Here is a 12,628-nt window from a genome sequence, read left to right on the forward strand (position 1 = left end):
GTGGGGCCGAAGGTCCCAGGGAACAGAGGTGGGCAGCTGGCTGAGTGTGGCTTTGCTGTCAAGTCTGCTGAAGGGAGTTCTCCGGCCTTGGCTTTCCTGTGTCCAGGCAACCATCCCAAGCTCTCCTTCCAGCTGTTAGTGGGAGGGCCTTAGTGTGCAGTTAGGGAGGTGGAGGGGGCAGAAAGGGAGGTTTCTGGAAAAAATTGACTCGTGTCTCCTGGGAAAGGAGAGTGGTGATGGTGTCATGGAGAATTGCCCTAGATCAAAAACAAGTTGTAAATCTGTTAGACCCTGAAGTTCAGAAGTGACAAGGCATTGATGTTTGTGGCAAGTTCTTGGCTTAATTAAGGAGGCATCTCGGCTTCCTTCCCCTCTCCCTCCCCTCCCCACTTCTTGCGTGAGATTTCACTGAAAAGTGGAACCCTGGCTCACACCAGGCCCCTGCAAATCCCATAAAACAGCACTGAGCGGACCCTGGACCTCAGCAGTATATCTCCCTTCTGCCTGCGTTCCAGTTGGCCTCATACAATCAGATTTATCCTGTAAGCAGGGAAAATAATCTATCAGAAGGAGAGTGAGAGATGGCCTTGGGCCCCCAAGCACGGAGGCTCTGTGTCTCCAGCGGGGTCTCACCGAGGACACCAAGGAGGACCGAGGACACCAAGGAGGACTGTGGGAGACGGAGGGCTCTCGAGGCTGCAATCGGAGGCAGCAAGTATCCACTGTCTCTGCCCCAGTCCTGAGAGGGACAGCTGAGAAATGCTTGTGGGAGAGGTTCTGGGGGTCAGCCATGGCAGTGGGCTGGAGGTGGCAGGAAGGAGGTAGCCACAAAGCCACTGGACAAACAAGGCCCACTCCTCAGAACATCACTTTCACTAAAAGATTTGGTGGTGGAGGAACCACGTTTATATGAAAACAAACATTGCTGTATAATAGAGCAGAAGGTACAACATGCCAAAGGTTTAAAATAAAACCATCTTGGGCCGTCAGCAAGCCTCCTGAATATGTTTCCCTCTGCTGCTGGGAGAATTATGGTGAAAATGAGGCACGTGGAGGAGACTCTTCATCTTTAAAACTGCAGAAATGAAGGCTGAAAGAACAGGAGTGGACCCAAGGTCATACAACAAGTGATAGACTTAGGACTCTGACTTTAGGTCAAGGCCTGTTCTACCAAGTCCCATTGTCCATCTAGACAAGAGAAAGCATGGATGTCCAAGTGGCTGGGTGGTGTGAGACTCAGGAAAAACTTCTGGGGGAAGACAGGGACAGCTTTATGGAGGGTAGTGCCCAAGCTGAGCCCTAAGGATGCATGACCTGGCCACAGAAACTGGGTGGGGCACTGAGGCAGAAGGAAAGCTCTTATTCAGGAGCAGCTGCCTCCCAGAGAGATGAGACCCTCCTCCTGGGCCTCATTTCCCCATCTATAAAGTGAGCAATCTCAGGCTTCCTACCGCGGGCAGGCCTGTACATCCCTACTGGTTTCCCCGTTCTGCCTTATTGGGTGCTGCTGGGCTCCTCAGAGGTGAGGAAGCCAGACATCTGCTGATCCATGAATATTCAGGAAGGGAATTGGAGCCTCCTCTGGGCTCCCCAACCAGCCGCCGGCCCCTCTGGCCGCCGTCCTGCCCGCCAGAGCCCAGGCTGCTGACATACCCAGCAGCTGCTTGGGCCCCAACTGTTCACATTGTTTGTTCAGCACGGCAGGGGATTTTCCAAGCCCCGGACATGCTTTGGTGGGGATGGGGGGGTGGGGGAGACTGCTGGAGGGCTCAGGGATTCTTGTCATGCGGGGCTTTTCTCCCCTGAAACTCAAACCGACTGCTCAGTGCCTGGAACCGGGCAACTGGAAGCCACTGGGCTGAGAGCCCAGACTTGCCTGCATTTGAATCCTAGAATCTAGGGCCTCAGAGATAGAAGGGACTGGATGTTAAGAACAGTGATTAGCATTTGTGCAGCCCCCTACAGCTTTAAAGAATGAGCTCCCATTCCTTGATTGATGCTTACTGGGCTCTGAGCTGGAGCCCTGGCTTACGTCATCTCGTTTAATTCTCCCAAATCTGGCAATATCATCTTCATTTCACAGATGTGGAAACTGAGGACCAGAGAAGTTAAGTGGCTTGTCACACAGCTGTAAGTGAAAGATCAAGATTGGTACCTTGATCTTCTATGCCAAGGTCAAATGCTCATTCCACTACAATGAATGGCCAGCAATGATGTGCATGTCAATTTGGTTTCCCCAATTAGAATGGAAACTGGGTGAGGGCAAGGGCTGCCTTCTCCTTCCTGCACCCACTGGTGACGCTGAGCCTTACTGTGTGGCTGGAGGTGCCAGCAGAGCCTTCCTGAAGGATTAAGCAAGGCAGGGATGGGGGCCGGGTGAGAAAGGGAAGGGGAATATGTCAATAATATTGTGATAAGATTGTATAGTGACAGGTGATTACTAGAATTAATGGGTGATTACATTGTAAGGTATAAAAATATCGATGACTCTCTTGTACATCTGAAACGAATATAACTAATATAATATTGTATATACCAACTACACTTTAATTAAAAAATAAACAAAATGTCCCTTCTCAAAAAGAAAAAAAAGAGCAAGAGAGGGAAGGAAAGAAAGAAAGAGAAAAAAGAAAGAGAAAAGAAAAGAAATAGGGAAGACAGAGACCTGGTTCAGGCCCTATCTGTCTGTCTGTCTGTTCTTCACTCTACAGGGTCAGACTGTGGGGTCACGCTGCTTCTGCCCTGCACTCCTTATCTCAGCCAGTCAGGGCTTCTCCCCTTAGTCTTCTTCTCTGAGGGAGGTGATAAGGGAGCCTGGGACAGACAGGGGTTCTAAGTCTGGGTGTAACTGCATGTAAGTGTCCAGGTTTCAACAAGTGTGGCAGAGATTGGGCTGCATGTGTTTGAGTGTGGGAGGTTGTATCTATATCTTGTGTGTATGTCTAGATGATGCTCTATGTTTCTTTAGCAATAGGTATATCTAACTCATTAATAATCCTAAAATCATAGCATCTCAGACATCACCCGTTACATTTGAGTAAACTAAGGCAAGAAGAAGTGGCTGGCCCACAGCCACACAGACTATGACAGAGCCAGGTCTAGAACTGAGGGTCCCTACTTCCCTAGCCATTGTGCTTTCTGTATGCCCCACACGGCTCTGTCAGCCCAGACCTGCCTTGTAATAAGTAGGGGTCATTGTCCCTGGTGGAATTCTCAGATACTCCATTCTACCCTGAAGGAAGGAGTCAGGTCAAAGGATGAGAAGCAACCTTGGGCTACTGAGGGACAGGGAGGCAGGAGGTCACCCTTCTCAGAGACACAAGTGGGAGAACCAACCATCTCCCTAGGAATAATGGTTCCCTGGGTGCTGCTGAAATGTTGGTTAAAATAATAAATATTGACCTTAGTGTGTTTTTGTTTTGTCCCTGGGGTGGCATTTCCTTCCTCTTCCTCCTCCCTTGGTAACAAGGGCAGTACTGGAGCTGCAGGGCCTCCTGGGGCCCCTGGAGAGAAAAGGTCTCTGGCTTGGTCAGGAGACTGGCTCTGGTTTGCTGCGTGGCTTTGGGGAAATGAGTGGCAGGGGGAGTGGCCAGCTCCTGCAGCCACTGGGGTAGAAGTGGGTAGGGCGATAGTGGTCAAGACATCTGTTAGGTTCCAGGCAGGGAGTGACTAAGCCCTGATTCTGAGCCAGGTCAGGCTCCGGGCTGTACTCCTTTCCCCCATCATCTCAGTCAGCGCTCACCACAGCCGTGTCAGAAGTGGACAAATCTGGTGTTTAGTGTAGTCACAGGCTATGTAACCATCACCACTGTCTAATTCTAGAACATTTTCATCACCCCAAAAAGAAACCTCATATCCCTTCACTGTCACTCTTCATTCTTCCCTCTCCCCAGTCCCTAGCAACCATTAATCTATTTTCTGTCTCTATGATTTGCCTATTCTGTACATTTCACAGAAATGAGATCATATAATATGTATCATTTTGTGACTGGCTTCTTTTACTCAGCATAAAGTTTTCAAGGTTCATCCATAGTGTAGCATGTATCAGTATTTCATTCTTATTTTTAGTGAGAAAGAGAGAAAGAGAGACAGACAGGAAGGGAGAGAGATGAAAAGTATCAACTGGTTGTGGCACCTTAGTTATTCATTGATTTCTTCTCATATATGCTTTGACCGGGGGGATCCAACCAAGCCAGTGACACCTTGCTCAAGCCAGTGACCTTTGGGCTCAAACCAGCAACAATGAGATCATGTTGAGGATTCCACGCTCAAGCCAGTTGACCCCACACTCAAGCTGATGAGCCCGCACTCAAGCCAGATTAATCTGTGCTCAAGCTGGCATCCTTGGGGTTTTGAACCTGGGTCCTCAGCATCCCAGGTCGATGCTCTACCCACCGCGCCACCACCAGTCACACTAGTACTTCATTCTTTTTGATGGCTGAGTAATATATTTATCTACTCATCAGGTGATGGGCATTTGGGTTGTTTCCACTTTTTGCCTATGATGAATAATGTTGCTAAGAACTGTGTATTTTTGCGGGTGAGGAGACTGAGCAGCTGGGGAATATGGGCATGGAGAGGTGTAGCAGTTTGCCCAAGATCACAGTAAGGGACAGACCCAGGGTCCAGACTCAGGTCTTCCTATGAGAACTCTTTCTCCACAATTTGCCCCAGCCCCTGCATGGGTGACTCAGGAGCTGGAGGTTGTGGGAGGCGGGAGGACACACACTGATGGCTCTGGTGCCCCGTTCTCTATGCAGGGGATCTGCCATTGCCCCAGGAGACAACCGTGGAGCTGAGCTGTGGAACGGGGCCAGTGCAAGTGATTCTGGGCCCAGAGCAAGTGGCAGTGCTGGACTGTAGTCTGGGGGCTGCCGGTGCTGGACCTCCCACCAGCGTCACATGGAGCAAAGACGGAGGTGCCCTGCTGGAGCACCGCCACCTGCGCCTGCTACCCAACAGCTCCCTGTGGCTGTCCCAGCCCCTTGCACCCAATGGCAGTGAGGAGCTGGCCCCTGAAGCCTCAGATGTCATTGAGGGCAGCTATTCCTGCCTGGCCCATGGCCCCCTCGGAGTAGTGGCCAGCCAGGCTGCGGTGGTCAAGCTCGCCAGTAAGTGCCCGGATCTGGGGTCTGAGCTAAGACCTGGGAGGCCTGGGGTGTGGGAAGTGGGATCCTGATTAGTTAGCTGCATAAGGGCCTACCTCGGGCCCAGGACCCCCTTCCCTGCCTCCCTTCCTGCTCAGTGGGTCCCTCCCTGGTATTGTTTGCCTCCCTGTTCATTAGTCCCGTTTCTCCACACCTCTGTTCTTTCTCCTTTTTTCCCCCATTGAGTTCGAGAGTCTAAAGTTGTGTTTTCCTCCAGGAAAACAAGCCTGCCAGAGAGGCTTGTAAGAGTGTCAGGGTCACAAAAGTGCCTACCCAGGGAGCTCCCACCCCACAGCAGGTGGAGTGTGTGGAGTCAGGCCCCACTGTCCAGCCTACCCTTTGGGGGGCTCTAAAGAGGCACAGATCACCATGAAGTTCAGGCCAGAAGAAGTGTGCATCTTACTGTAGTCAGACCATTACGCTGATGGGTAAAGCCTGGGTCACTGGCATTCACAGCATCTGACCAGTAATGACCACTTCTTATCTTCTGGTGACCTGTGTCCAACTGTGTCTCTGTTGGTCTGAATCTGCTCTGCTTTTGTTTCTATCCCTCCGTGTTTGTGTGTGCGCGCGTGCATTTGGGTGGCACTGTCTGTGCACACGGTGGCTTCCCTGTCCCTGCCCCTGCCTGTGTGTCACTCTCCTCATCCTCAGCACTCGCAGGCTTCTCTCTGCATCCGGAGTCTCAGACAGTAGAGGAGAACGGGACAGCTCGATTCGAGTGCCACACCGAAGGGCTGCCAGCACCCAGCATTACTTGGGAGAAGGACCAGGTGACAGTGCCTAAGGAGCCGCGGTGAGTGTCCTGTAGGGGAGTGGGGCCCAGTGGGCAGGCCAGACGGGGCTCAGGGGTTCTTAGAGTCAGGGTGGCTCCATTTGCCCAGACTTAGGAGCCAGCCACTGCTGGATTCTCAGCTCATTTCTGGTCTCAAAGAGAAGTTGGGCAAGAAGTTTTTGCTCCAAGGGAGGAAAGCCAGCCCCTAAGCTCCGGAGCTTGGGCAGGGAACAGTGAGAGTCCTTCGGCGCATCTCTAGTCCACCCACTTGCGTTACTGAGGAGATGCGGGCTGGAGACGGGTGCTCTTTATCCAAGGGCACACCCTGAGTCATTGGCAGGATGTTTGTGGTTTGTTCAAGGCCCCAAGGCTGCTTGAAAGGTATTCTCTTTGCAAGGTTCTTCTGGAGTTTCTACCCCTCTTCCTTCCTCAGTTGCATCCAGTGGGTGCAGCCTCTGATAAGTGGGCTGTGGAGCTCCTTCCTGCTTCACCCTCCTTGCTCCCCATGAAGTCCACGGGCAGATGGAGCCGTGCCAGGGAAGAATTTCTATTTTTTTTAATTTGTTTATTTATTTTAGGGAGGAGAGGGAGGGAGGGAGGGGGAGAGAGGGGGGGGGAAAGAGAGGAAGAGAAGGAGAAGGCGGGGAGGAGCAAGAAGCATCTACTCCCATATGTGCCTTGGTCAGTCAAGCCCAGGGATTCAAACTGGCAACCTCAGCGTTCCAGGTCAACACTTTATCCACTGCGCCACCACAGGTCAGGCTAGGGAAGCACTTCTAAAGTGGAAAAAGAAGCAGAGGCTAGATCCCCTGTGGCCTCCTGGGTAGGCCCAGGTGTACCTGCTGCAGGACCAGAAAGCACGAGGCTCATTTGCATGCAGTCTCTGAGTTGATCTCGTGACTCAATTGTCACCCCGTAGATTCTTACATCTTTGGCTTGTGGCTTCCCAGGCCTGTCCCAGCCGCCCTGCAGCCCTTCCCTACATCTCTCTAGCGGTGGTCACCACTTCACTCTCCCGGTGGAGGCGGGCTTCCTTAGACTCAGAAACTCTGGTTTTCAGATCTCCCTGCCCAGGGACTAACCTGTCTTGAGTGTGTTACACCGTCCCAGCTTCTCTGACTTTGCCCATGTCTAGGTAGAGGTGAGAGTATAAGAGAAACTTCTAGGTAGAAAAGCCACAAGATACATCTCTGTGACAGTTGTGAAGGCAAGAGGTCAAGATATAAGCGACCCTGTTGACTTTGGTGATTGGTTAGCCTCATTGGTCTTTAGCAAGTCCCTTCTTCCTCAGCTTCATTCTCCTCTTTTGTAAAATTAAATGAAAAAATAACAAATGAAAGGGCTGGATTAGATCATGGTTTCCCAAAGTGTGTTCTTTGTAGAACACTAGGCCCTAAAGAGACTTTCTGGAAAAAAAACTATCCTGTTGTCAAGGTCAAGAAACTGGCCATAATTCTCCCTCTTGGAATTGACAAGGCACTGACAAGTCCTGTACTGAAAACCTGTTTAACTTGTTTAACCAAATGCTTCCTAGACTCATCGGCCCAGAGCCCCTCTGGCAGCGTTCGGTGGATGAACATTCTAGGGAGTGGACCATAGAAATACTGACATTTTGTTATGCCTGTCAAACGTGGGGCTTCTCGCTGCTGTTTGGTGGGTGCTTCCTGGGAATTGCTGGGCTAGTAAGAGCCCACTCTTGACAGCCCCCAGAGAGAATGAGAGAGAGCAAAGAAAATCTCCGTGTTGAAAGTCACAATGGGCATCACTTAATAAGAGCTGCATTTTCTCAATCATTCCCATCCTCCTTCAAGGTAGCTACTTTGAAGTATGACCTCTTTTAGCTTATATTCCTTGACAATGCATTTTCCAAATTCACATAAATAAAAAAAGAACAAAAATTACTCATTATCCTGTCACCCATAGAAAGCCACTGGTAGTTTTGATGTTTGTCCTCTGGACTTTTCTTCTATATGTTTATAAATAGTCTCTTTATAAATTTGAATTATATTGTACATACTGGTTTTTGTTTTTTTTTTGGTCCAGTCACCTTTTTTTTTTCAAAACAAAAATGGGATTATATTTCAACTTTTTTTTTTTTTTCACTTAACACATAATAAACATCCTTCTAAGATCTGTACATATGGCTGTGGCAGATATTATCCAGATTGTTACATGAGGGGACCGAGGAACAGAGACAGAAATACCTTGGCTCAGGTCACACAGCTAGTACCCAGAGTGTCAGATGCCAGAGCGCTGGCATGGATGACACACAGCCTCTCATGATTTGGTGGCTGGGGTGGAGCAACTACAGTATGAGGAAGTTCCTACTACAGGTGAGCTTGGAGACCAGGTGGTCCCACTGTGGCTCAGAGCAGAGAAGTCACTTCCCCAAAGTTTCTTAGCAAACAGTTGGATTCAGACCTTGCCTCCCAACATCTATATAGTTCAGGCATCATTCCATGAAGCCACAGGCCTCTCCCAGAAGCCTGGAGCTGCCAGTTCCTAAGCTCTGGGAGTGTTTGCCCCAAGTCCTCTGAAAAGTGATCCTCATCTATAAATAAGCCAGTCTCACATGTCCCAGTACATTGTGTGGGGGGAATAAAGAAATGTCTAAAACAACAACTTGATTATGCCCAAGGTATGTATTTTTACACATGCCCAGATATAGTACATGTACAAATATGCTATTCGTAAACTCAGCCCAGGGGTTTGAAGGAGACCATATGCCTCAGTGTAGGGTGTGCACATGTGCAGTTAATAAACACACTCTGAAAAAAGAAAATAAATAAACACACTCTGTCAGGGTGTATGTGCATATTTTTAAAAGTGATTGTGAAGACTAGACCCTAAGGCAATTCCTCAGTACTTATTCTAATTTCTAATGATAGGGGATAATTTTTCTTCCATGGGAACCATTCATCAATGTGAGCAATGTTTCCCAAAATCCAGGCATTCATAAATCCCCTTTATAATTTTAGCCATCCCGAAACCATTTATACAACCACTTACTTAATACGTTTCTTTAAATCAGCTCTCTTTTGTAACTTAACACATACTAAAGGGGAACATTATCTCACTGCAGTAAAATGGAAAACCAGCAACGCTTACCATAAATAGAAGGTGGCCGTAAAAATAAATACATAACCGCTGGAATAAAAAAAAAATGTGTCTGGATCCATTGAAATCATTTTGTTATCGCCATTCACTCACACTTTAAAACCGTGGCACTAATGGACCTACATACCTTGGGCTCCCTAGTCCAGTCTCGGCCCTGCCCATTTCCCAGGGTCTGTCGAGTCCAGCAACATGGTGTGACCCTCAGCTAGCGTCCCTTTTCCCCAGGAAGATCTCTGCAGGGTTTAGGGTGGGAGCTCTTTGGCCTTCAGGAAATTCAGAGCAACTAGGTCTTTTCTTCTGTGTTCTTGAATCCCTGAGTCGAAGTGGCCTTTTGTGGGAGTGGGGAGCAGGCTCCAGCTCAGGCTTGGAAAGAGGATTCCTTCCTTTTAGAAAGAGGTTGCTGTTCATTCTATAAGTAGTTAGTTTGTTTTATTTGCAATTTGAATTAATTTTAAATGATAAAATATACTAACTTAAGGGGGGGGAATCACCTACCACCTGGACATAGACAGCTATTATCATTTTGATTATTCCTTCCAGTCTTTTAAAATATATGTACAAGGGGGAGGGGCACAAAGAAAACTAGATAGAAGGTGTCGGAGGACAATCTGACTTTGGGTGATGGGTATGCAACAGAATTGAATGGCAAGATAACCTGGACATGTTTTCTTTGAATATATGTACCCTGATTTATTGATGTCACCCCATTAAAATTAATAAAAATTTATTTATTAAAAATAAAAAATAAAATATGTGTACAAGGTTTACACCATTGTAAAGATGCATTTACAGTTTGCGATTCATAGATAGTGTTTATGTCCATTATCTAATGTGAGCTCATAAGACATTAAAAGAGTCAGGGTTGCAACATAGGCAGGACAAAAATTATTGAACCCATTTTTCAGACGAGAACCTGAGGCGCAGGCGTGGGATGTCACTTGCTAAACCACATGTGTTGGATCTCCTTCTCTCCACTGTGCCGCAGAGCCGGAGCTACAACACAAAGTGTGCAAGAGCACGTGTTTTTTTCTATTTAAAGTTTTTAAAGTTTTGTATTTCCAAACTAATAAATATTCACTGCAAAATTTTTTTAAAAAACACAATAAATAAGTCCCCAGTGATCCCACTTCCAGAGAAAACCTTCCGTAAGTGATGGGAGTTTTACCACCCTTAACTTTTGTGTGTATATCCTAACATATCATTTATTTCTGTCCCAAAAATAGAAGTTGCTTCATAAACACTGTTTTGCAACTGTTTTCCCCACTAACCAATATATCTTGGACATCTTTCCAAGGACAGAGCTTCTAAAACCACACTTGAGCAGAACAGAAAAGATTTTAGACGGTTTTATCCCTATTGGCTGTAGCAACAGCACATCTGAGGAGAGGCTTCACTCATTCATCCAACACGCAAAATTAAGGAAATGTTACTTGTCAAAAGAGCTATTGGCTCTTAGGTACCTGGAGCAGAATTTCCCTGGAAAGACCAGGGAACTTTGGGGTTAAGAAGTGTGGGCAGCTCCTGTCAGGATCCCTGCAGGCAGGCAGCCAGACTAAAGGAGGACAAAGGGTCTTGAATGCAGAGTGTATGAGGTGGAAGAGACCTGGATGGGAATGGGGTCTTTGTTTCCCAAATAAGTCCTGCTTATCTTTCCCCCCTTGGCCTTTCCCATCAAATTTTCTGTGGCTGCAGGCTGGGTCCTGGCCCAGGGTTTTTACCTCCAACCACCCTTTGCTTCCTGTCCCTTCTCCCCGACTGGCCCAGCACGGATATGGGCAGCTGTTGGATCTGAGGGTGAGATGCTGGGGCAGAGGTGGGTTTGCCTTTCAGGTGAGGGAGAGAGTGATGCAGGTTTCTGTTGTTTTTTCTCTCTAAGTCTTTGGGCTCCAGTAGGTTTCCAGGCCCATGGCCAGAATTCTCTCAACACCCTTGAGCTAGTTCTCATCTCCTGTGCATAAATTTTCTTATGCCCCGTGTCCTCACAAGCTAAGGGATCTTCTTCACCAGTGCAGAGAGCTGCCCTATTTCCTTTCTGGCCTTGGCCCAGCCCACATCCAGGGGCCAGCACTGTTTGCTCTCTTGAGAAATTAGCACTTGCAACCTCAAGCTGACCCTGCAAGGATCACAATCGGAGGATTCAGGAGGACCCACTCATTCCCTCATTCCCTACTTGGGCCAGAATCTGCCACCCTGGCCCCCACGGGCACTTCCCTGCCCTGGATTGCTTTGTTTCTTAAGCAAGCTCTCTGGGCCTTCCCAGCCTGAGCCACATTCCAACCCACTAACCAAGAGGGCAGAGCATACCACCCTCATCCATCCTGTCCCTCCTCGGTACTGGGCATGTGGACTGGGGCTTGCCGGGGGGGACCCCATCCCTTCCATTGGCATTCTCAGCCATCTAAGTGCTGCTGAGATAGGCAGGTGGGAAGAACATGGGGCTTGGTACCAGAAGACCTGGGTTCACGTTTCAACTCTACTCCAGCTATGAGACCCCGAGAGAATTCCCTGCTCTCTCTGAGCCTTAGTTTGTCACCAATAACATGAAGGTTGTGATCCCTTCTATTTTGGGGGCTTGTTTTGAGGGTCCGATGAGAAAGTGTGAATAAAAGGAGGAGGAACATATAGAAGGTTATATAATAAAAGTAAGTCCTCTCCTACTTTCAGATCCCAGTTCCCCTCCCCAGAGACATCAGCAGCAGCAGGGACATCCAGTGCCAGCATATATGTACATATCCCCCCCACACACACACACTGTTCTGCACTGTACACATTTGGAGATCTTCCTATATTGACACCATGGAGCTGCCTCCTTTGTGACAGCTGCCTAGCATTCCACTGTATGAATGTACTCAGATAGATTTAGCTAACCCTCACCCTACAGATGGACACTGGATTGTTTTTTCAGTCTTTTGCTATTAAAGACAATGCTGGAGTGAGTAAACATACGTTTTGTGTACATGTCTCAGAATATCTGTGCAATAGACTCCTTAAAGTGGTGCTGGGTCAGAAGGCATGTGCAAATTTAAGATACCACCAGTTTGCCCTAGATTGACATGGCTACCAGCAATGCAAGAGTGCCTTCCCTCTGTTCCTTCATCCAAGTAGTGTGTTATCAAACCTTCTGATCTTTGCCTATCTGATGGGTGAAACTGGTATCTTATAATTCTAATTTGTATTTTTTAAATTCACTGGGGAACAATTTTTTTTTTCATTTTCTGTTCAATGAGCTTTTAGAACTGTTTCTATATATTTCTGCATTGCTGATTCCAAATCTGAAATCTGTTTTTTGGTGCATGCTCTAGTTTTTATGCAATTTTAATTTCTTTTTGTTACAGTTAATGGCATGCATTGGTTTTTAAATTGGAGTTAAAGGGCAATGACTCTTAGATTGAACATAACCACAAGGCAACTAATATTTTACAAACATCACTTTTACATAATTGTAGTTGTTTTTAAATGTAAAAAATCCTTATCTGATAAAAACACCCTCTTATTTTGTTTTAAGATTGAATCATGGTTTCTTTGAGTAGACGTAAATGTAAGAATAGTCCTGACACCTTCTGTTATATATGTGGCTCTTACACACTTC

General features: G+C 47.6%; 1 protein-coding gene across 3 annotated transcripts in view; it reads left to right on the forward strand.

Moving 5' to 3' along the window:
* IGDCC4 (immunoglobulin superfamily DCC subclass member 4) overlaps positions 1 to 12,628 on the forward strand; it is a 43,913-nt gene that overhangs the window by 5,072 nt on the left and 26,213 nt on the right. For all 3 annotated transcript variants that reach the window (XR_010731202.1, XR_010731201.1, XM_066275187.1), the window contains exons 2-3: positions 4,761 to 5,111; positions 5,802 to 5,943. Coding sequence is in view for 1 of the 3 variants with exons in the window: in XM_066275187.1 (XP_066131284.1) it covers positions 4,761 to 5,111; positions 5,802 to 5,943 (493 nt within the window). In the remaining 2 variants the exon portion in view is untranslated. The remainder of the gene's footprint in view (positions 1 to 4,760; positions 5,112 to 5,801; positions 5,944 to 12,628) is intronic.

The sequence above is a fragment of the Saccopteryx bilineata genome, chromosome 4 (genome assembly GCF_036850765.1).
Source record: "Saccopteryx bilineata isolate mSacBil1 chromosome 4, mSacBil1_pri_phased_curated, whole genome shotgun sequence".
Lineage (NCBI taxonomy): Eukaryota > Metazoa > Chordata > Mammalia > Chiroptera > Emballonuridae > Saccopteryx > Saccopteryx bilineata.